The 24,126-nt window shown below is 30.5% G+C and overlaps 1 protein-coding gene across 1 annotated transcript; it reads left to right on the top strand.

Moving 5' to 3' along the window:
- On the top strand, positions 1-23,727 carry CAPN9_1 (Calpain-9; the record flags this gene model as incomplete). The annotated part of the gene is made up of 12 exons (XM_012936530.2): positions 1-253; positions 2,897-3,217; positions 4,439-4,697; positions 5,831-6,020; positions 8,866-9,128; positions 9,711-10,056; positions 14,951-15,165; positions 16,067-16,265; positions 17,113-17,302; positions 18,109-18,225; positions 19,150-19,202; positions 20,949-23,727. 12 exons carry the CDS (start codon positions 1-3, stop codon positions 20,973-20,975), a joined length of 2,433 nt encoding a protein of 810 aa, XP_012791984.1. The 3' UTR covers positions 20,976-23,727.
- Positions 23,728-24,126: the final 399 nt, after the last annotated feature.

Here is a 24,126-nt window from a genome sequence, read left to right on the forward strand (position 1 = left end):
ATGCAATCCAATTTGCCTTTAAATTGTTCTTTGGAAAATAAGTTGGAAAACCTAAATTTATGTGGAAACTCATTCGGATATGGCCATAATTCTTCTTCGCAATATAAATTAAGGGATAAGACTGGATATCCCCCAGACACACCTCAAAAGTATGTCAATGACATGAAAACAGCAAGACACAACACAAGAGCGATGTTGTTTGATTCTGAAAGAGGCCCTTTGAGCCCGAAAGCTACTGAAAATAATTATTGCAGTAAGTGAGATGACACTTTGAGTTTTCTAGTGAACCTAGATCCAACTAAGATTAATTTGTAAACTACTTCAGCAACTTTTGTAGCACAATCCCGCTATCTTATTTTTCACCAATTCGAGCGTTTTCACGTATACGCCGTTGTATATAAAAAAGTATTTTTACTTATACAGCTACTTATTATCTCTATACATTTTTAAACTAAGTTTATGCAGACAACCAAAACAATTTTTAGTTTTGATGTCATAGAAATATCTGTTTGGAAGTAGAGATAACTAGCTTAGTTTCAATAGGCCTTGGAGTAAACTCAGTCACTAGTCCTTTAGATTTGCAGTGTTTAGGATTGTACTATGTATTGATAAAATATTTCGGGCTGTTTAATTCTCATTTTGCCAACATTTACTTTATATACCAGCGCTAATGATATTGGATCGTATGTTTTAGCGTTCCATCCATTTACGTTGTAACTGACTGACTGTCTAGCCTGAAGCTGCGTGCGTAGAAAGCAACGTGTGCTAGAACCTAAAATGGTAAAGAATAGGAGAACAAGCAGCCTGATCACTCTGGTAGTATGTAAAACAAGCGTATATTAAGTATTTAAAACGATTGATGACAGTCTGCAGTAATAAAGGAGTCAGACTAAGACAACCTAATAATTGAAACTAGAAGTTGGTAGGTTGAGGTCATATATTCATTACAAAATTGATTCACAACTACAATGCTTAGCTCAACTATTTTTAAATGAACCGACACAAAAAACTATATCTTTTCTTCAACCGACATCAGCCCTCCGACATGAAGTAATAATCACGAAGTTCGGCTAACTATATATTCAAGAGCCGGCTTTCATCTTAGGTCACATATAATCAATAATTTACTTGGAGTAAAATAAGCTATTCGGAAAATGTTCGAAAATAAAAATCATCTTTAGCAATAGCGTTTTAGGAAAGAACTCGGTCGTTTTAAAAGAAGATAATGTATAACACAATCTAAAATTTGTAGAAAGGAAGGTTTGTGAGTTTTGCTTTATAATATAAAATCATATGTTATTCACATCTGATGAGAAAAATAAAAAAAACGTTATTAAAGCATATTGTTACGGAAACATATTTTGTCAGAAAGCGTCCTAGCTTCTTGTCTATCGTTACACCATAAAAGTCAGAAAAGAGTTACTTTCTTCTTACAAAACATTGACTGCAGTAAGGTATTCACATATTTTAGATTACTCAATAAAAAAAATAAGATTCACTCAAATTGGATCCTGCTTAGCCTGTGCTCACCACATGTAGTGAATTCTTTACTCTGCTATGCTTTCGTTTGTCACTATTCTAATCCGTACAAATCGAGAAGTAAGACTAACTTCTGGCTATTTGACTCAATACTAACAACTCAATTTGCTTCTAAGTAGTAAGAACAGTTAGTAATACATTCGGAAATAGATAATTAAAATAATGTGATGAAAGATGCATATACTCCTTTATATTAAACGTCTATGTATTCAAACCACGAAAGAGTAGAGTGAATTATAGTTTAAAGGTTACATTGTTAATTAAGTTTGTTAGAGTAAATGCTGTTATCTCAGAGAATATCGCCAATAGTTTTGCCGAAAGTTATGATTTTTTAAACCGCATTTAATCATGCAAGATTTTACAAGGAACCGATGATACAACAGTTAAAGCGTTATGAGTAAGATACTTTAGTTTGGATAAATTTATTTAGTGAAATTGCTAACTTGATTGCACATGAAATGTAAAGTAAATTCTGTCATGACAATGCATAAATGTTTCCTTCGTCTATTGATTAAAGTCAGCCAGTAGCGCAAACCGTTTCAAAATTGAAAACATTTGCGTAAGGTGTAAAACTATCAGTCGGTCCTATGTTTCAAATTTATCATTATAGATGAAACATTTCAGAATTGATTTTTCAAAAGTTCTATATATACGCCAAATATGTTACTCTGGTTGAAAAATGTTAGTATGCAGTTGATTTATTTAGACATGGAATGTACTTTAATCAGATACGTTTTTAGTATCAACTGTGGTTGTAAATGCGATTCATAATAAGATGATTTGGTTGCATCGACATCACTGATTTTTAGACGATTATATACTACTCGACAAAGTTCGTAATCTGTTTTACAAGTCTTGAGGTCATAATTTAATATAACTTTGTTGTCACATTTTGTTTAAACTTATTGTACAACTTTGTAAATGTAACTTTAAAAAAGCTAAAATATCACAATAATAAGTGCGAGCAGTTCACCTTGAGAATTTATGATAGTTTTCTGGTATAGCATGTGATGAGTGTTACTGTTTCGTTGATGAACTGTATAATTGCCTTAATTCATTCCATTCAATACTCTAACTGTAAGAACAATAAATGATAACCTGTTTGTATAAAAAATTCTACTTTATAATTTCATAAACTCAATGAATTAAACTTAATTTGGGCATATTTTCGGAACATGAGGGAGGCAGAAAAGATTGTGACTTTCATGCTCAAATATTTTAAATCTTTCACCACTTTTTACGAGATACTGATTTGAATGTCGTTACTTGAGAATTAATTAACATTTTTTTGTATTAATAATTTTTACTCGATTATTTGTAAGATATCGCTTAATATTTCCTCGTATAATTTATATAGGAGCAAGTCCTAGCCCTATGGTTAACAGACCAAGTACAGTTTTTAGCCCAGTCGGTGGACCTTCAAGTTCATTTGAAAAAATTCGTCAAGATCTTCTCCAATCAGGCCATTTGTTTTGCGATTCTGCTTTTCCAGCTGATGACTCAAGTCTTTATTACAGTCAAAGACCACCATGTCAAATTGTCTGGATGCGTCCAAGTGAAATAGTTGCTGCGAACAGCGGAGGTGGTTCCATGGGTATAACCCCAAGAAAGATATCAACACCAGAATTCATTGGTGAAGGTGGAATCAAACTCGGCGAACTGAGACAGGGAGAATTAGGTTAGTCGTCTACTTGTAGAATTATTAATTTTCGAATACTTAATATAGAAGTACACGATATTCAATATTACATTAGTCATTATTATTAGTTTTATTCAGTATTATGTTTTTGGTACAATATAGAATCCTCAGCACAAAGTATTTCAGCGAGTTTCCGTTTCTTATTTCTTGATTGATATTGACGTTAAACATTGAGCGATCGCCAGTTGGATATTAGCATTTTAGAGGTCGACATCTGAATAACACTCATTCTTTTCAATGCACATCGCCAGCCATCACAATGTCTCCGATTGTAAATTGTTGTCGTAAACTTTTCACAAACACACACGAACAGGTTATGCAATTATTTGACATAATGATCTGTTAAAAAAAACAAGGAAGCATATAGCTTGTTGAAGTATCTAGATGGCAGGAACAGATAGCCCAGATATTCAAGTACGCCGTCCGTATGGAAAAGGATTTGAATGCGGATGAAATTACGAATGATTATCTGAATACCAGGAAACACGTTTAAACTAATAAAAATTTATTCAGTAAAATACGAAAAAAAGTCCAGTAGTATTAGCAACGAATGCATGACAATAGTAATCGCAAAAGTGTGTTTGTTACTGTAAGGAGTCAAATAATTAGCAGCAACCAAACAGAAACAGTTGATTAGAGGTAATAGTTATACTGTAATTAACTTAGGGTTTGATTTTCATTTTTGATTTAAATTAGACTTCGTTTCGCAAACACACTTTAAAGTTATTGATCTTTACCAAATAAGAGTGTGCGAATAACTTTAATCATTCTATAAGTATCAGTGAATACAACAAATCATGGAGAAAGTTTATTGGCGATAACGTTCATGAGCCAATTCACAGGAAACTATGTAAGTAATACGAGGGTCTTGGACATATATATAATTACCAAATAACCCTCGTGACTCTGAATATGTTAGTAGCTGAACGTTTCCTACAGTTTTGATAAATATTTCACTATATCTAATACTAAATAGAAATTCTGGTTTACAAATATAATGGATTTTGTTCTAAGTCCCCATTTTCACTTCAAGCACTCAATGTAATTAAAAACAGTCTTTTTTCTAGATATTTGTCTCTGCCGGTATATTTTTTTGATAAACAGCATATACCCATACTTATGTAGCCGGCTGTTTAGTCTGTTTCACCAAGTGAGTCATACAATTAATGATACCAATCAGTTTTTGTTTTAAATTTGTAGGAGATTGTTGGGTAGTTGCTGCATTGGCTGCTATAGCCGGCCAACCGAGTCTTCTTAGTCGTACTATTCCTACTGGACAGTCATTTCGAGTAGAATGGTATGCTGGCATATTTGCCTTTCGATTCTGGCGTTTTGGGCGTTGGGAAGAAGTTTATATTGATGATCGTCTTCCAGTTAAATCTGGTGGTCAACCGTTGTTTGTACATTCTGGACGTTTAACAGAATTTTGGCCAACGTTATTGGAAAAAGCTTACGCAAAGTTAGTTAAATATTTCTGTTAAGTAATTCATTCATTGTATGAGTATTTTTGAATATCATAACAAAATTCTGATAAATTTGATTATCCACTGCTTCATTTAGAACTATTTATATACTATTATGAAATGCTAAGGTGCCTCATGATCACAGATGCAAATTACTAGGTTAATGGCGTTGTTTATTTATAATTCTTGCGAAAAATTAATTCCTACAGTTTGTAACGAAGAGAGTTATTCTAAAGTAATACAAGGTAGTACTTGCAAAATAATGAAGTTACTAACAAGCAATTTCTAGTTACTTTTCTTTTCTAGTTGATTGTGCTATATTACAGAATGGTTGAAAATATACATGAAAATAGACAACACACGGTTGTTGGTAGAATTTTTATTTATGGTTCTTTAATATAATACTATTTAGAGAGATCAGTTTCAATCTCTGTACACTAATTCAAGAGTTAAAGTAAATTTTGAGATTTTGAAACAATTTTTGTTTTACTTTAATCATTTTGTCGCTTATTAAGCTTAGAAAATCAACATGGTGAATGACAACATATTAAATAACCTGAATTGAAAAATAGATCATATTGAAAGTTATATAAATGGGGGCTTTCAATTACGAATCATTACTGCTTGAGTAGTGTTTGTCTTGGATGTATATACTGGGTTCAATTATGTCGTAACTAGTACATCTTGAAACTTTAGTCAATAAGTATCCATAAAGTCCCAACTTAAACATTTGTCTATTTGTCAGTGACTCTGCCTGGAGCTTCTCTAGGGTTACTGCCGGTCCCATGCTCAGGTAGAAGAGGAGGGTTTGGGGAAGGTTTAACAACCTCAACCCGTAAGATGGGACCCCCAACTATAAAGAACTGGTTGAATGTGGAGGGAGAAGGGCATTCATAGTGAAGAGTTACTATGCCTCGTGGCGAAAGTCGTGAGTCTCTGAAAGCCATAAGGCTAACGCTCCTAACAAGCAGGGAAACGATAGAACTAGAGCCGTGGAATGTTTAAATATCTAGTTTCAGTGACTCGTTTTAAATCTTGAGTTGTTTTATTCAACTTAGCTGATTAACTTTCAGTTGACGTCACTTTTTACCGTCGAAATTTATTTTGGAAAAATTTCAAACAATTTCAGACTAAATGGGTCATATGAAGCTTTGAATGTTGGACTTGTCGGAGATGCAATGGATGATCTGACTGGTGGTTTAACAGAATCATATACACTTCCAGGGGCAGAAGACCACGGACTTCAACCTCCATCCGACTTAGACGATATATTAATAAAATCGTTTGATCGTCGAAGCTTGATTACAGCTCGCATAAAGGTTTGTTAATTTTCGTGCTTTCTTGTAGTTATAACTTCAGCATTTCGTTAGATAACCACGTAGTGGAATTTAATATTTTAATTAATCTCTTTATTTTTACTTCTTTCTCTCATACGTTACCAATGTGGGTTATGAACGCTAGGATTGATTTACTCACTTTCGTCAATTAGCCGCAGGTTTTGTGTTGTTTTAGTAAATCTCTAGTGATCTCAGAGATTTGATTTCGGTTTGTGATCTTTGATTGGCTGTAGAAATATTGATTATAATAAGTTGATTTTCAGAAATATATCACCAAATGATGTGAAAACACCTACATTGGTTCATGTTTTATTTTAACACAGGATAACATTTTTGCTGAGTAATACTCGACTAACTCGGCTACAAAAACATGATCGGTTATAAGAAATGTTGGAATGAACCGTGAATTTTAACTTGTTCATTCCCTCTAACACACATATATTTTAGGCTCTGTTAACAAAAGAAATTAATACGTAAAGAGAAATATAAGGTGCAATTGTATTTTAGCTAGTGAATTGATGATTGTAAATGTATATTCAATAAAATTTGAAATGAATTTAAATCAAAGTTTTTCACTTTGAAAAACTACATTTTGCAACGACAAACTTTTGTTTATAATAATTTCACAATAGAGATTTAATTTCAATTAAGCAAAAATAGTAACTTATTTTTAGATATTTAGATAAACAATACATTGAACCTAATAAAGTATGCTGAACGTAGATGTGAGTAGGATACGTTAATTAATCCAAAAAACACAGTCGTAACATCTCTAATTGCATTAACGAATGATAAGAATTCTAATCTTCGTGGTGCATAGAGTCCGTCATTTTTAAAATTCTGTATAGCTGACTAGTGTTAGACAATAAGAAAACTAGACCTAGTATTTTCAATCGTTGGCTTATAACTACTTAACAATAAAAAAGTACACTAAAACATCAAGTCATTTAACTAAGTATTACTCTATAGTAAACGTCCATAACATCCTATGAATACTAAATATTAAGCATCGTGGTATATGTTATTACTAAGGGACCGACCGTTGGGAACAAGCGATTAATGCTCTTAAATATTGATGATAAAAACGATGACAAGACTAGTAAATAAAGGCTTTTGAATCTTATGTTTATTGTCAACCAAGAAATGTCTAAAGTGTTAGTTGTTTAAATAGACAAATGTTAGTCACAGTTGTTAGTCTGATTAGATGAACTACTTAATATGGGATATTTTCCACTTGATTCAGTATGAAATTGCAAAACGATCATCTCGTTAAATCTTTCAGTATGAATTTGATCACAGCCGTACATTTAATAATTCGTTATTTAATATCACAGAAAAGTGCTTGAATGAACCTAGTTTACTTTGTTAGCGAAACAGTTGTAGATAAATTTAAAGAGTTGCATAAACAATAATAAAGGAAGTTTTTGAGTTAGTATTTATCTTGAACCTTCCTTAGTTAAAGAGCCATTCAAAATAAAATAATCTTAGATCGTATGTCATGAACATTTTTATTCAGATTATGCAAGCCTTTACAACTATCTTATTAAATAATGCTCTGGTAACATTCACTGACTTATTTTGAAAAAGATTAAGTTAAAAGATGTAATCGATTAGCTTTATTAACTATTTGAATCGATCCAAATAGTAAAATATGAACTAACTTATTTGAACCCCATGGCTGAATACTATGTTGTGGTCGTTGCATGAAACGATGTTCATTGGTCTACAAATGATCTCTTTGACGTTTAGCATTTAGTATTGTTACAAGTTCTTTCTTTTCTAAGAATTTTTAATAATTTCTTATCTTATTTTAGTCAAACTAATTAAAAACAAACAAATCTTTATAAATATCTGGCTAAAGTTTTACTGGATTTTATTTAATATTTCCCTAACTGCTGTGAATAGAAGAAATATAATCATGTGTTTTCCAATTTTGTTCTACTCTTTTCACTTTAAATCGTCAACTGTTAGTTGTACTAATGGTTAATGTCTTGTTACTTTACTGTTAATTAAATTTCACAAAAGCCAAGTCATAGTTAATTTAGATATCCTAAGATAGTTTCACTACGGATGTACACCATCTGAAGAGCTAGCGATTGATGAACAATTACTGCGTCCAGTATTGGATTTTCACAACTGTGTACTACCTGTTTATTGGTTTGAAGTTTCAAAAAATCTGAAGATCGATCGGTTATATTTTACTGTACAACCCCTTTGCATATTTTCTGTCTCTAATTGATGAAGATAAAATATACTCTATTTTTAATTTCGTATATAATAACTCCGACTAGCCATATTGTGTATAGGTGGTATTTGCAAGTTAAATTATAAATATAGGTAGAATATATTTCACGCATCCACATAATAACCGTCAACCATGCAAATCTGGATATATCTGGCGTCAAATCGTTTATTTAATTTTGTGCCAGCCCATATGGCTCAAATAGACAAAGATAATATAGACAAGCGGACATAGATAAACACACATAACATGGTTACAAGTATGAAAGGTCAGAATTAACTGTGTGTGGATACATACAACATAACAAATAAGATTACGATGTCTGTAATGCTCATAATAGGTCTTGAATCAACTTATCATGTCAGTTCATGATATAACTGTAAATTTGATTAACTGCTAATGTCCTGGATGTATATTGGGTTGTTATTATATACAGCTTATCTCCACAGGTTTTCTTATCAATAAGACCTTTATATCGAAGATAATTTTGCTTGTTGTGTCATGCTTCTTAAAAAATTTCCACTGGCGTTTTTTTCAGTAATTAAATATTTGCCTTGTTTATTAACTTATTTTAATTGGAATCAGACTAAAGGAGTACCTGGTCCAGGTTTTGTAATACCGGTAGGATTTGTACCTGGTCAAGCGTTTGGTTTAACAGATTGTCGAAAGCTTCGATTGACGGATGCATCAGGAAGTCGTTTACTCCGTTTAGTTCGCTTAAGAAATTTATGGCCTTCAGTTCGTGTGGACTGGACAGGTGCATGGTCAGAGGGTTCAACAGAATGGCTTAGCCTTCCACCACAAGACCGTTTAAAAGTTGGCTTGGTGAAAGCTCAAGAAGAGTTTTGGTAATAAATTTATGATAATTTGTTTTTGATTGGCTTTCTATTTTGAATTGGATTAATTTGTATATTTTAAAGCGCAAAATAAAGCCTGCTATTACATTGTTTTGATGACATTTTACATACTAATTCCAACGGCAATTTATAATTTACTTTTTTTTCAGTTTTGAAAACGGATAAATATTATATATATATATCAATATACTTCGTAATTATAACTTTCTTAGCGTACTGAGTTGCATAATTTAATTTAATCGATTTTAATACTTTACAAGTTAGATTTAAGGTATATTTTAGCATTATATATGTATAATTTCCTTGTCTATATTGAAATCGTTAGCGAACGTTAACCAACTACTCTTGGTAGTGAAAATATAACTCAGGTTTCGTGAATGTGAAAGAATTGTTAATCACCTTCAGATTTTAACGGAACTAATTTATTTTTCAGTGAGATTTACCTTTACACCAAACAAATTTTCTTAAAGCGGACCAAAATTTATAGTGTTTATCTACCGTATAAGTTTAATTTTATTCGTGTTGAATTTATAACTATCCGTCTATTTGTGTCGGTACATTTCAACTTTCCAGGATGTCCCTTGAAGATTTTATTGCCAATTTTGACTATTTGGATATTTGTCATCTAACAGAGCCACCTCCAGTAATTTCTAAATCCTCTAGTGCTTATCATTCGTTACATAATTTCCCATCAGTTCACTTACGTGGTCGATGGCTTCGAGGTGTGTCATGTGGAGGTCGACCATACATCCGTGCAAGTCACTGGGCGAATCCTCAATTTCGACTGGTAATTAATTCACCTGATCCAAATGATCTTGATGGGTTCGCTACAACCGTAATTGCTTTAATGCAAGCTGATCGTCGTCGTCTACGTCATCGTGCTCCTCGACTCGCATCTATTGGATTTGTTTTATATCGGGTACGCTGTATACATTTTTCGATTACTAATATAATTTTGCTTGAACACTTAGGGTGAAATTTAACTTATGTTCATCTTTCCAAACATTAAGTTATGTATCTATACAACCTGACATTTGAGATATTCTTATAGCATTTTTTGACGAACTTTAGTATCACCAATGTTGAATAAACAAACTTATAGATTTAGTTATCTGTTTGAAAGGTTAATCATTCTAGACTGAAAATACTCCACTTTTGTTTCTTGCTTGTGTTTATTGATAGATGTTTCCTAATATATATAAGTGCTTCTTGTGAAAAAAGATTTTGTTTGCATATACTGGCCCTCTGGACTATCATTACGTTAAAAGTATTAATGTCATATGTTAAGAACAAATGATTTTTGTCTCCAGTGTTTTAAACTGCAGTCCAACTCGAAAAATATTTACGACTGGTGGCAATCTCGAGGCAATCCTCTCAGGATGCTCATATGCCAAAGGAGACTGGTCCCTTACAGTTCTTAACACCGACAACGCAAAGAATTAAACCCTTAATAATAAATTATCTTCTTCATAAATAACGTATTATATGTACAATCACAGTTTGTGTTGTTTTTCATCAGCTTGAAGATTGTGAAGCTTACTTTATTGTTTTTTTTCTCACAATACACAGATTTACGAGTTTATTAATGTGTGCATAGATTTATGCATATAATTTCTCTTGTCAACCAATGATGTACTTGCGCAGTTTCCGCTATTCATGTTGCATTTGCGAACATATATTTATTTAATTCTTTGCAATAAATGAAGTAAATAGTATTTACTCAATCTTTGTTATACGTAGATAGTTTATTTAGAAAATCACCATAAACATGTGAGAATATTATTATTAATATTAGTATTCCGTAATGCCACATAGATAAGCGCTTGGTCAATGGATTAAGAAGGCCGATAGTGAATACGGCTAATAATCTAAGATTTTATAAATTCACTAATTTTTTAACCAAATGGATTTAAAATGATCTTGAAGAATTATTTAAGTAGAGATTGATTGCTTGGGAATGAAATACTAAAGCAGATAAGATTCGAATCAAAATACATGGTGATTACACTTGCTAAGAAGTAGCTATTTTATGCTGTATCTCCTTAGATCCAAAATCACTAATTAATAACATCAATGTCTAACTCCAGCTAATCCACAAAATTGAGCGACACATCCATCATTGCCAAAAGTGAATTAGTATCTCACAACTAACCCGGTTGAACTTCACTGGTCACTGCTTATCACTAGAACTCCAGGATTTACATGTTGAAGCCAGACACTAGTGAGCATATGTCGATTATTATCAACTATTTTGTAACATTAAAAGGATTTGAAAAGTTTATCTTGCACATTCATATATACTGAGTTCATAATAGAATAAGTCGAAATTAACAGTTGAATGATAAATAAATGAAGTGGACAATGAATTAAGTCTAATTTGTTTTAAAATAATTCACTCAATAACATTCGTTTACATGAAAGACTACAAATTCTAAATATATAAATAATCGTGTTATGATACTTTGGATAATCAATTCTATTTTGAACTAATTATTTTTCTAATCAAATTTTGGTAAAGTTATGGTATCAAATGCACTTTTAGTGCATTACTAATAAGTTTTTCTCTAATGATATTGTTTGTTTACTTATATTCAGATTCATTTGTCATTTATATCAATATTCATTCGGACAAGTTTCAACAGCATTACATGAAAGTACTGATTAAATTAGGTTATTAACTTACTCCTTTTCGTTCCCAATAATTATGTAATTTAATAAAACAGAACAATTTATCATTTTAACAATTTCTGGGGCAAAACATTACTGGATTAACTAAATATTATAAAATTTAGATGTGATATGTGATAGTAGAATTTCGGTAATGTGCTCTTGACTTAGATGTCGACTGCCAACAACTCCATGAGCTATATGAGTCTTGGGTAACATCAAGATATGCAGGAACTGAGAACATTTCATTCGTTCTTGACATTATCATAAAAGCTATCGATATTATATTGTCTGTAATGTATATTGGAAAACAAACAAATTGATAAAACCTTCAAAGAGAGCTTGATTAAAAAAGAAAGAGTAAACATCGTTTTAACGACCAAAGATTCTGTGTCATTAGTGGAATCTTGGCAATCAAATGTAAGAACTCTAATCATAGGATTCAAAAAAAAAGATTTTAACCAGTATTCTAAGCATTTCGTTCTTGCGTAGATAAGTTATGTTTTGCTTCAACTTCACTAGTCATTAATTAATCTTATTATATAGAATGTGAACAGTTGTGATTTGACAAAACCACTAGATATTAAATTACAGAAAAACTAAATAGTAGAGTCGCATAAAAATTAGTTGACTACAAGGTTATACCAGCTCTTTTTTCTGAAAATTCCTCAATTTCTGTCAGAAGACATATTGTTACCGTTATACGTATAGTTTTATTCTTGATCTTATGTAACACTTAAAGTTATTTGTTATGTGACTGATCGCATATTAGTTTTTTTATGATTTCTATAAGTAATTGTATAAACACCATACCTGTTGCATGAGCCAGTAACTATCTGCACGATTGTATTAGATCTTCCACTTTCATCGATGGTGCTGACCTGGTATATGAATGTTTCCACCTGTTCCAGATTTTCTCCATCAATTGTGATTGGATTGGTGTTCTCCTTGTTGTATTTGAGAATGTTGCTTTTTCTCTTGTGTATGTTGAGTCCTACTGATGCAGAGACTGCTGCTACCCTGATTGTCTTCATCTGCATTTGTTAGTGTGTATGGGACAGAAGGGTCAGGTCATCTGTGAAGTCCAAGTCGTTTAGTTGCATGTAAGCCGTCCATTTTATTCCGTGCTTCCCCTCGGATGTGGAGTTCATAATCCACTCAACTATCAAAAGAGAAAGGAAGAGAGTAAGCGAACGTGTCTGACTCCGATCTTCACTTGGAATGCATCTGTCAGCTGTCCTCCATACACCACTTTGTAATGTAGTCCGTCGTATGAATTTCAGATGATGTTGGCGATTTTCTCAGCTACTCACTCCATAGCGTTGAAGAAGGTTCCATGAGTTTCTTCTATCCTCACTGTAAAACTCCTCATAGTCAAGGAATTTGATGCATAGGGATTTGTAATGTCACAATTTTATCCTCAGGGAATCCGAATTGTTGATCTCGAAACTTGGTGTCTGTTGAATCTTTCAGTACCTGTAATTTGTTTGAAATTTCTAGTACGGGAATAGCATAAAACAGTACCATATCCATTCTGTCATTTATTCTAAGTATCAAACTATTATGAGTAAATTGACAAAAGAAACAAGATTATTATTACCACCTTTTGTGATTAAATCGCTTTATTGAAAAATGTTTCAGTTCGTTTCTATAGTCACTAAGCCGTGATTTTTAATTTTTGTATTCAACCGCGGCAAAATACAATTGAGATCAGTTAATGATTTGATTTCAATATGAATTCGTATGTAACTACAGATAATAAAAATATAAGTCAATTATTATTGAATTAACAGCAAAATTACCCCATTAGTACCAGTGTTCCCTTTATGTATGTACGTTATAAAGCAAATTTTTTTCATATGAACTCTACCCTTATGTTGTATATATTTATTTATATGATCTTCATCAGCTAACATAGGAATTACCTTGCTTCCGTTAAAAATAAAGTAATTTATTTATATGACCTCTATATTGTAGAAATCTAGTAACGCCTTTTTCCTGTTAGATTTGAGCATATGAAATCTATGAAGTTGACATTGTAATGTATATGTATTTTCATCTAATAAGTTTGGTATTATATATATAATGTTATTAGAAGTTATAGTATTTCTGCAATGGAACCTACTATATTTCCTGAAGATTCAGTATTGAAGTTATTCAACCTCAGAAATTTATTTCCTTGCAACACAAGTTTTAAGAAAACTGAACTAGATACTAAAACGTGTAAGATAATAAGTTTACCAGCAAATTCAATAGTACAAAACTACTTTATTTGTTTCATTGTTATAAATTTTAGAAAATAATGTAGAGAAACAATCCTTTGTTTATTTCGAGAATTTTGTAGAAATTCTATTTCCGCCAACTAATTAATGATTTCATTCAAATTGATAATTTTATTATTTGTAAATTGTTCATATATAGAATTATGATTAAATTATATTTATGCACTAAATCCAACTGTTTAACTAATATTATATATTTTAATCTTATATCCAAAAATAAACTAAATTCATGTAAAGTACACAATCTTGGTAAGATGAGATGTTTGTTTTGCATTAGATAATTCTTTATGGTGTTATAACAAAGTGAATGATACTACACATTGTCCTCGTATTTGTCATTGAAAAGATAATGTTTCAAATTTTCTGTACATTGGGTAGTTAAGATTGAAGGTGATTAGTTTCGTAATCTATCAGATGGATGATGCCATTGCTGGTTAACTGTACCATAATTTTGTGAAGTTTGCGTACTGTTGTAGCTATTGTACGTTCAGTATTTGCAAACTTCAAAATCTTACCTATTTATTTGGTTTGATAAAGTAGAAATTTATATGCAGTCAGTTGACGAATATTGATATCAACTTAAGTAGCGATTGATTTGAGAAGAGACTGCTAACAGATTGAAATTCAATCCACAAACGCACTGGCTGCTAGTCATTACTTTATGGGAAAGTGTATGATGCAATAAATTTCATAATTTATGATCTTGATTTTTATCTAAGTATTATATTCTAGTATACATGAATATGAAACTTAAATTTCATTGTGTACGTTTTAATTATGACAAAATAAGTCGAATAAATCTCTTCAATGGTTGTTATTTCTATCGACTTTATCTTTATTTTCTGTTGTTACAATAATAATCAGCTTCCAGCTGGTGCTAATCCACCAATGCCACGTGGATTTTTTGAAACTAATCATCATATAGCTAGTGTGGATTTTTTCTTCGATTCTAGAGAAGTTGTTAAACGGTTAAAATTAACACCAGGTCATTATCTTCTTGTTCCATGTACATATGCAGCTGATCAACCAGGTGAATTTTTATTACGTTTATTATTTGACAATCCGGATAGAATTTGCGAGTAAGTAGCTCTTTGTCTGTAACAAAAAATTTTTCATGTGATTTTTAAGAAGCCAGTTATCTTTAAGTCGAATACTAAATGAAACATTAATCTATAATTGACAGAAGTAATTATTTCCTTAATCTATCAGCTCTGATAATTAACTAACAGCTTTGAACTTATATAGTCGGAAAATTTGTATTATTATTAGCTTGATTAAATATTATATTTTTGGTACAATATAGAATTCTCAGCGCAAAGTATTTCATCAAGTTTCCTTTCCTTATTTCTCAATCGATCCTGACGATAAATATTGAGTGATCGCCAGTTAGATGTTGGCAGTTCAGGAATCGACATCTGAATAATTTACTTTCTTTTCGTTGTATGTTGCCAGCAACCACAATGTCTCTGATTGTGCTCTTTCCTAACTGAATAGGTTACGCAGTTAATTGACATAATGATCTGTTGAAACAAACAAAAGGCAGATAACTTGTTGAAATATCTAGATAGCAGGAACATGTAGTCCAGATATTTAAGCAGGCCGCTTATATATATTCACGAGAGTTAATTTATCGGCTAAACTATGAGCGAAACCACGTAAGCCATTTCAGTAACCTAAAATGAATACGTTATATTAAATTCATAAAAGGAATTTAATTTCTAATAACTGTTTCCGGTTGTTAGACAGAAATCACAATGTGATATAATTTTGATTTACTTATCTTAATAATTATATTATGCATTTGAATGATAGAGTTCGAACAACAGTAGGGATTAATATTTATTGTCAAAGGCCACCACTTATATTTACTAGTTATTACCTATGATGATTGATAACGTGTTAACATTGAAATCTAACACATTATCTAATATACTATATTATCTTCTAGCATAAAACATCGATTTGTTTTATTGTTTTCAGATCCACTTTGGAACGCGTAGAACTTAGTGGTTTAGCTGCAACTGGACCAGAGCTTGATCCAAACTATGAATTATTTCAGCCACGTCTTAGACGATTATTTTATGAAGCTTCAGGTGAATCGATGGCTGTTGATGCGTTTCAGTTGGAACCAATACTTAATTGCCTTTTGCGAGATGATCATCGGGCACCATACAGTATGGTATGTAATAACCTTCCATTTCATATGTCCATATGACTTAGAAACTTTCCAATTAAGTAGTATTGATTTGAAAATTACTGCTGAACGTTTTGAGAATAAGTTTCATTTTGATTGTAATTGGCAGAGTTTCCTATATTACCAATAAATCAGTGAATCGTGCTTCCTTTACCAGTGTGAAGATTTTGCATCCTCTTTTACTTTGAGAAATGCGAAAACTATTCATGTTTAAGTCAGGAAAGGCACTTAACTGTTGATGTGATTATCTACTGTTTTCAAGGCTTATATATTACATTATTCCAATGTTTTTCTTCTCTGTCATCCAGTGCTTGGAGGACTATCGTTTAAGTGTTGTGCATTAGTCATCCGGTTTTTCCACTTCACAAAGATCCCACTTTGTATTAGAAGAATCTCTTAATTGTTAGCAATTCAGATGTATATAAATTCAATTTACAACAACTCAACACTGAGAATAACCGGCGGTAATTTGAAGATACAAGGTACTCGATGATTCTGTTTATTTGAGATTCTAGACTTAGTGATTAAGGTTGCCCCAAACATCATTAGATATCGACATTAAGTGAGAATAATAAAACCATTCGTTCGGTATTATTCTGTTGTTTTACATGTAAGATAGAAAACATGTGTAATTTGTTGATAGTAATTTTTGTTCAAACGTTTAAAAAGTCTACCTATCAATTTTTAATTGTTGGGTTAAACTCATTTGCTATTTTAATAAGATTATCATTATTTATAGTGCATGATTTGAAATGTTTACAGAATTTACTCAGTATTTATGTAAGCGTTCTTGGACAATAATTTATTAAAATTTTGTTAAAAATTTAATCAGGTTAGTACAGATGCTTGTCGATCTCTGGTAGCCCTTCTTGATCGTGATGGGACAGGACGTTTGTGTGAATCAGATTTTCGACGAGTCTGGGATATTCTACGATCATGGTCTCGCCTGTTTGCAAGTTTTGATCCACAGAGAACTGCTCATGTAACGAGTTTGGACTTTCGAATTATTGTTGAACAAGCGGGTAAATTACGCTTTTTATACGATTTTAATATTTTTCAGTACAATTTTTAGTAATGATACGGATAGTAATTCATGACGAGACAAATAGTAATTGAGTTATTTGTACAATTGAGAGTATGTTCATTTAAGAAAATTTAGTATTTTTTAGTTTGATAATTGTCAACAGTTTGTACAGATAAGTCATTTTATTTAACTGATTTTGTAAGTCATCATTGTTCTCATTTAGAAAATTCGGATAAACGACTTTGGTGTTACCTAACTGCTCATATTGCTTAGTGGAAAATTTTATAGCCTGACAACAGTTCATTATTAATTACTTAACAATTTTATTTCTGAACGTGTCGTGAAGTCTATTTGTATCATTGATAAACTAAAAAATGTCAAGACAATGTAAATTTTCCAGTTGCTGATATCACTAAGTCATTTATTTTATCTGGTTTGCTGTAAACAGTTTCCATATTTCTATTATTCGATGCAAGTCATTACAGGCACACAAAACTGATTATTATAGTACTAAAAATTGTCATGTAATGTCTTCAACTATAATTTCCAGTACCTGCGTTAACTGCAATCGTTAGGTCTGATTCGTCATACACGGTTCTGAAGAACAACCAACAACTCCATTGACTTAAGTCTTATCTTGGCCTGGCGGTTTTTATTTTTTTCTCAACCAGCTATTTTACCTACCACTTGTCAAGAATGACGTATCCTTCACTCTTAACAGTGTATTTGAAAAGCATTTTATTATTTTGGGGGATATAGCAAATATTGATTATTTATTATATTGTTGCTTGTTCTCTCAACTAGGTTATACTCTTCCACACACACTATTTTCTAAACTTGTGAACCGATTTGTTAATGTAGATTGGCGTCTTGATTATCCGCATTTCATCAGCGCTATGTCACTTATAACAAAAGCAGTTGGTAAGTACTACCGTTATTATTATTATTATTAATGCTAACCCGCCTCTTCACTTATTTATCCGTTAAGAAATCGGATTTACATAGATATTTCATTCGTTTTAGAAGATAAAAAAATAAACTGAAGTTGGAATAAAAAGTGACTCGTAAACATTTTTACCTCAGGAATGATAAAACACTACGGTGGATTTGATACTCACAACAAGTTTACTTGTACGTAAACATGTAGTTAACTGAATAACCAAGTCAAGGTTCATAAAAATAGTCTTCAGTCATATTATTAGTATAATATTTACTAATACTGTTTATTTAACTAATTTATGATCGATGATGAAATAGTTACGATCGAATACATGGAAAAAATGATTTGATAGTTGTGTAATATTAACGTATAAGTCGTTATTGCTTCATTTAATTACTTGAAGTCAGTGACGATTACATAAATCATTTCATTCAGAATTATTAAATTACAACTGATAAATTGATAATGTCAGATATATACTTTCTGATCTATATCTATATAATATATTTTGAAACAAGTACTTTCGATTGAGAAATTATGCAGTAGGACAAAATAGATTTTTATTACAAATTTATAGTTTCTATTCTTTCTCTAAATCTGAAATGAATTCACTTATCAATCTAATTGACACTTTAACTATGAAGAGAGAGAAAAACATAGAGAATTCTCTTCATGATAATTTTTTTTCTTATCAAGATAAATTACTCCAAGCGATCAAGTTTTTAGTCAAGATTAAGGTTCCTATTGATTCTATTACATATGGGTAAAATTATTGTCACTGATAAGTGTCTCTTATGATTATTTTTAATTTCGATCGATAATATTTTTACGAAAATAATTTTTATGTTTTGTTGAATATTTTTATTAATTTATTTTCTTTTTTCATTTGTATTATATGGTTATAGCAATTTTTAAGAATTTTGATCATGGTGGACGAGCTGTTCTACCCTTGGAACAAGTAGGCTTTTAGGTTTTCCTGTTTTTGTTTTTGTTTTATTTATTGAATACATTGTTTTGATAATTAACTCCAGAATTATCATAAATCAATTTACTTTTAGAGATACAAGATATTCGACAATGTACATCTCGATGTACAATGAAACAAGTACATTACACGAACATCTAATCACGATATATTGAGTTCCTGAAATCACAGAATTTCAATAAACTATCTTCAAAAATGAGCGAATCAAATAAAGAAAATTAAATACTGTTATGATATACAAGTGCTTTATGTGATATGTTTATTATTTCAGTTTAATAAAGTGTTTGTCTATAACGTGTAATATAAAGTAGTTTTAGAAGTAGGCGTGTTATCTGATGAAATGACTTAATTTTTGAAAACTGGGTAACCATCAGACTTGAATATTTTTCAAATTTAATCCTGATCGAACAAAGTCTTTACCGTATGCTGAATAATGAGTCATTAATTGGGACGAACAATATGTTCAATGGTGCCTAGTTTTAAATGTTTCAGCAGCTGGTATCAATCTGTAACTACATCTATTTTCGCAAATTATACTTAAATATACGAGATTAGAGTGTTGATTATTAAAAATTGCAACTAAGGTTTCAGTTTAATAAATATACTACTTTTCAAATTATATAAAGTGGAAGAAACGTAACTAGTTTTGTAGCTAGTAGTAATGATAAGGAAGCAAGGAGGATAAACTTCGTAGTTTTTAGAAAGTAAAATAAAATATTGACCTTCGAAATATAAAAACCAAGAACACTTCATTTAGTTGAGAAACTTTTCCACTTATGGTGAAACGTTGGCGTTAATACTGAAAACTCGCTTGCCTTTTAATAGCCTACATGATTTGTATGACTGTTTTCAGTCATTGAACTTTTATCATTTCTCTTTGTTCTAGTGTATTGTTCAGAAACTACTCCTGATAAAGTAAGGCGAGTGACTGTTCAAAGTTAAAAGTTATACTTTCAAATTTTTGATCTACGTCATACAAGGTATATTGATGAGTTTTGAAGTAATCTTGTAGGAAGTGAGTTATGACAGTGAATATTACTTGTGATTAAACGTGTAAATGAAAAGCGTAACACCTACTTAAATGTTCAGTCCCTACTGATATATGGACAGGTTCACAAAAACTTAAAATTTCTCAGATCAATAGAAGTGTGTTTGTTTAATTAACATTCTTCTAGCTCTTCTAAATAGACGTACTGGTTAATAAAATGACGATGTTAGAAATCTGTAAAAACTGTGATCTAAAATCAATTAGTATAATCAAGATGCAACATTTCACAACGTAACGCTGCATTAAATAAGAAATTAAGACAAGTACATGATTATGATTTAAACTACTAATGGAACTTAATAACTAACTGGCAAAATTTGTTTCACTGTTAACCATCACGTGTAATAAAACTATTAATTGACATTTGTCATTTTTTTACTGTTACATATGTTACATATATTTACAGTTGACTAAACATTCAACATTTTAATAAAAATGTCTATCAAACCTATTTTCTACTCGTTTATAGTGAATTATAAATTAACGATTTCAGACTACTTTCAAATAAACAATACAATGAACAGTATATTGTTTTGTTCAGTATTACATTTGTGAATTTTTTTTCTTCAATTCACCTTTTTTTTCTAAATTGACCATTTAATACTTGATTATTAATTCAATGAATTATTTACAATGAAGAATCTCAATTTTTTTTCTTTCTTTTTGTTTAGTTTGTCGAAATCGCAATGACAATGTAATTTGAAATGGAATAAACGAAAAGTAATTCATTCTTCCTCACTTTATGTTTTTATATTCCTTGTAAAAAAAGAATTCACTACTTCAGTAATATATAATCTATTTTAATAAATCAGATAACTTATCGGTATATACTTCAATATTGATATTGTTATAATAATAATAATAATAATAAATTTTTTTCTGATTATAATTTCCACAATCTTTGGTTATTTTGTACACAAAATCCTATTATTTTTATGTTTCTAACTGATATCTATACAAAGAGAGGGAGTGAGCAAAAGAGAGGTGTTATGCTTTTTAACTACCATTATTCCGATTGGATTAACAACCTATTCATCGATTTGATCACTTCAAATTATTTATTTACATTTTATTTATCTCATTTCAATTTCACCAATCCATATCTTACAACTCCTCCTCTCTTAATACGATAGTTATTTAAATATACAGACAGTCAAGACTACTGCTGCCACTTCTACAACTACTGATTTTGTTATATCATTGGAAAGAGTTTATCATAATTATGGCAGGTAGAATGTGCAGATCATGGCAAGTGATAATCGTTATCATAATTATGGACAAATGTTTCTTTTATACACATTTATTCGTATATTCATTCGAGCTGCTGTGAGAAAAAACAAATAACAGAATTAAAACCACTTATTTTTTAATTATTATTATTATTATTTGCTACTTAAAAATTCAACTTAATTTTTTCTCGTTATGACTAACATATTAGTAATCAAGTTCATAAAGTATATAGTTTTATTGTTTTATTGACTGTTCTACTAACAGTGCTGTTATAACTGCTAAGATAACTAATTATGGTAATCATGAGTATTATTAGTGCATAATTAAAATGATAATATTTGATTTATTCCAAAAAGGTTTAGCAACTCTTACTCTCCCCTTGTTCCACGCTCTCCTTGTAACCACCCTATATTTTGTGTCCCCGTTTTTACTTCTTTTGTTTTACCCTTCTCATTTCACATTCTCTGTCTTTACTTTTTTGATTTTCCATTACATAAATTTCCTTTCATATTTCTAATGGAGAGTTGGAAATACCATTTTTCCTTTAATATATATATATATATATATATACCTATGTTCTAATGACTTGTTATACTAAAATGTATGCAAACAACCTTTTTGTAGGTTTAATTTAAGAAAAAATTCGCATGTACATTTTCCGACTGCGGTTTTGATTTTTCCATCAATTATATTTACCATCCTTTGTTTGTATATACACATTTATTTGTTTATCTATATTCTCTTATCTGTTTCATTTACCGTGTTATAAGAGAATTGTATGTTCTTTATTTATTAATTCATGAATCGATTTTTGTCTTTGCATCCTTACCCTTCTTCATCTTCTTTTTTTTCTTCCTCTTCTTCTTTATTCTTCTATGTTTCTGCATATAAAACTGTGTTAATTATTGTTATTATGATAAATATGGTAATTCATTTTATACAATAGATATTTTCAATTGCGTTTATTTGACTTTTTTTCAAATTTATGCCACAAAATTACATCAATTTATCAATTAATTGGTAAGGTTTTTGTAAATTTTTACAATTCATCATGTTAAAACCATAATAACAGATGTGTTTTTCAGAGAAAACATTCATTCACTACTTATCTAGTTTTATAAAAAAGATTTAAGGTTACTGAGTGTATGAACTGACCTCTCTGAAGTGTAATTACTTTTATCAAAGTAAGATCGTTTAATATGAAAACACTGATGAACAGTGGAAAACAAACCAGCTTATTGTATTCACACCACAACTTTCAGCTTAGTAGTTTTACAAAGTCTTACATATCAAGTTAAAAGAGTGGGTTTATAACAAAAATCATAGTATTTGAATACGTTTTCGAGAACCACAGAAAAAAAGCCCTGAGTGACGTAAAATTTGACAAAAAAATCTCAATAAACACTATTCAACATAAATTTACAGCAGATTTACATAAACAATAAGGAATTCTATATATTTCCGCTTTTCTGAAAGAATTCTAAAGCATTTATTGTGTGAGAAAAAGTAAACTACGTAATATCAACTTTATTGCTGATTTCTGTGAAATGTCATAATGGTTTCTATAGTGGAAATAATGACATTTGTTCTCTATTTAACATGATGTTTTCAAGTAAATATTATTTCTATTAAACTTATGAGAATCAAGGACACTAATTAATGTGATCCAGTCGAACAATGAACAAACAAATTAATAGAAGAAATTTGAACAATTTAAATTCTTGGTATAAATACCTTTTTGACAAATAGATATGTTCATACCTTAATGACTGGTTGGAACGCTACTTGTTATATCTGGTCGTCGCTGATTGTTATGTCGGGATCGCCTACCACTTATACTCGAAATGAGGGACCTCTACAATTCCCACGATGCGAAATTAAGAATACAAAGACTGGTATAACTGAAGATTTATTAATCCCCAAAACACGATCCTAGTCAGAAATGCACTCATTTATATATTGATTGTACACACATTTTGATTAATAATTAGGATGAAATCACATATATAAAAAAGTACTTAGATTTATACCAAATCATATGCTGAGCATAGATCTTGTCAACAATGTCGTATGTTATACAGAATAAAATATCACATTGGAAAACAAAAAACCAACGCTACACTGAATAATCATCACATTCAAACAAAAAACGGAAATTATGTTGAAAAAAAACTCCTAATCTGTAAATTAATTAAATTTTGACTTTTCCTTCTATCGAATCAATTTTCCTAAATAATTATGATTTCATTTAAGACTATAAATTAATTTGAGAATCGAGAAATATCAAACAACAATTTTACATATTTCATACTTATTATTTTTATTTTCAAAGTATCATACATTAAAACGCTTATTTTTCCCAATAAAATCAATCAGTTAATTTCTTGAAAAAAAAACATTGATTAAAAGGATTATTTTTATTTAAAAACTGGTAATTATTACGCATAAATCACATGAACTTTTAATACAGAGTTATTTGTTTAACTCTTCTTTGAACAAAATGAGTGAAGAAGTTTTAGCTTTAAAATTCAAATGTAATTAATAGTTCTACTTTGGTAGTTCAATTCATAGATTTACTCAATATTATTCATTAGTGTTTATTCATAAATATATGTCAAA

Source organism: Schistosoma haematobium, chromosome 1 (genome assembly GCF_000699445.3).
Source record: "Schistosoma haematobium chromosome 1, whole genome shotgun sequence".
Classification (NCBI taxonomy): domain Eukaryota; kingdom Metazoa; phylum Platyhelminthes; class Trematoda; order Strigeidida; family Schistosomatidae; genus Schistosoma; species Schistosoma haematobium.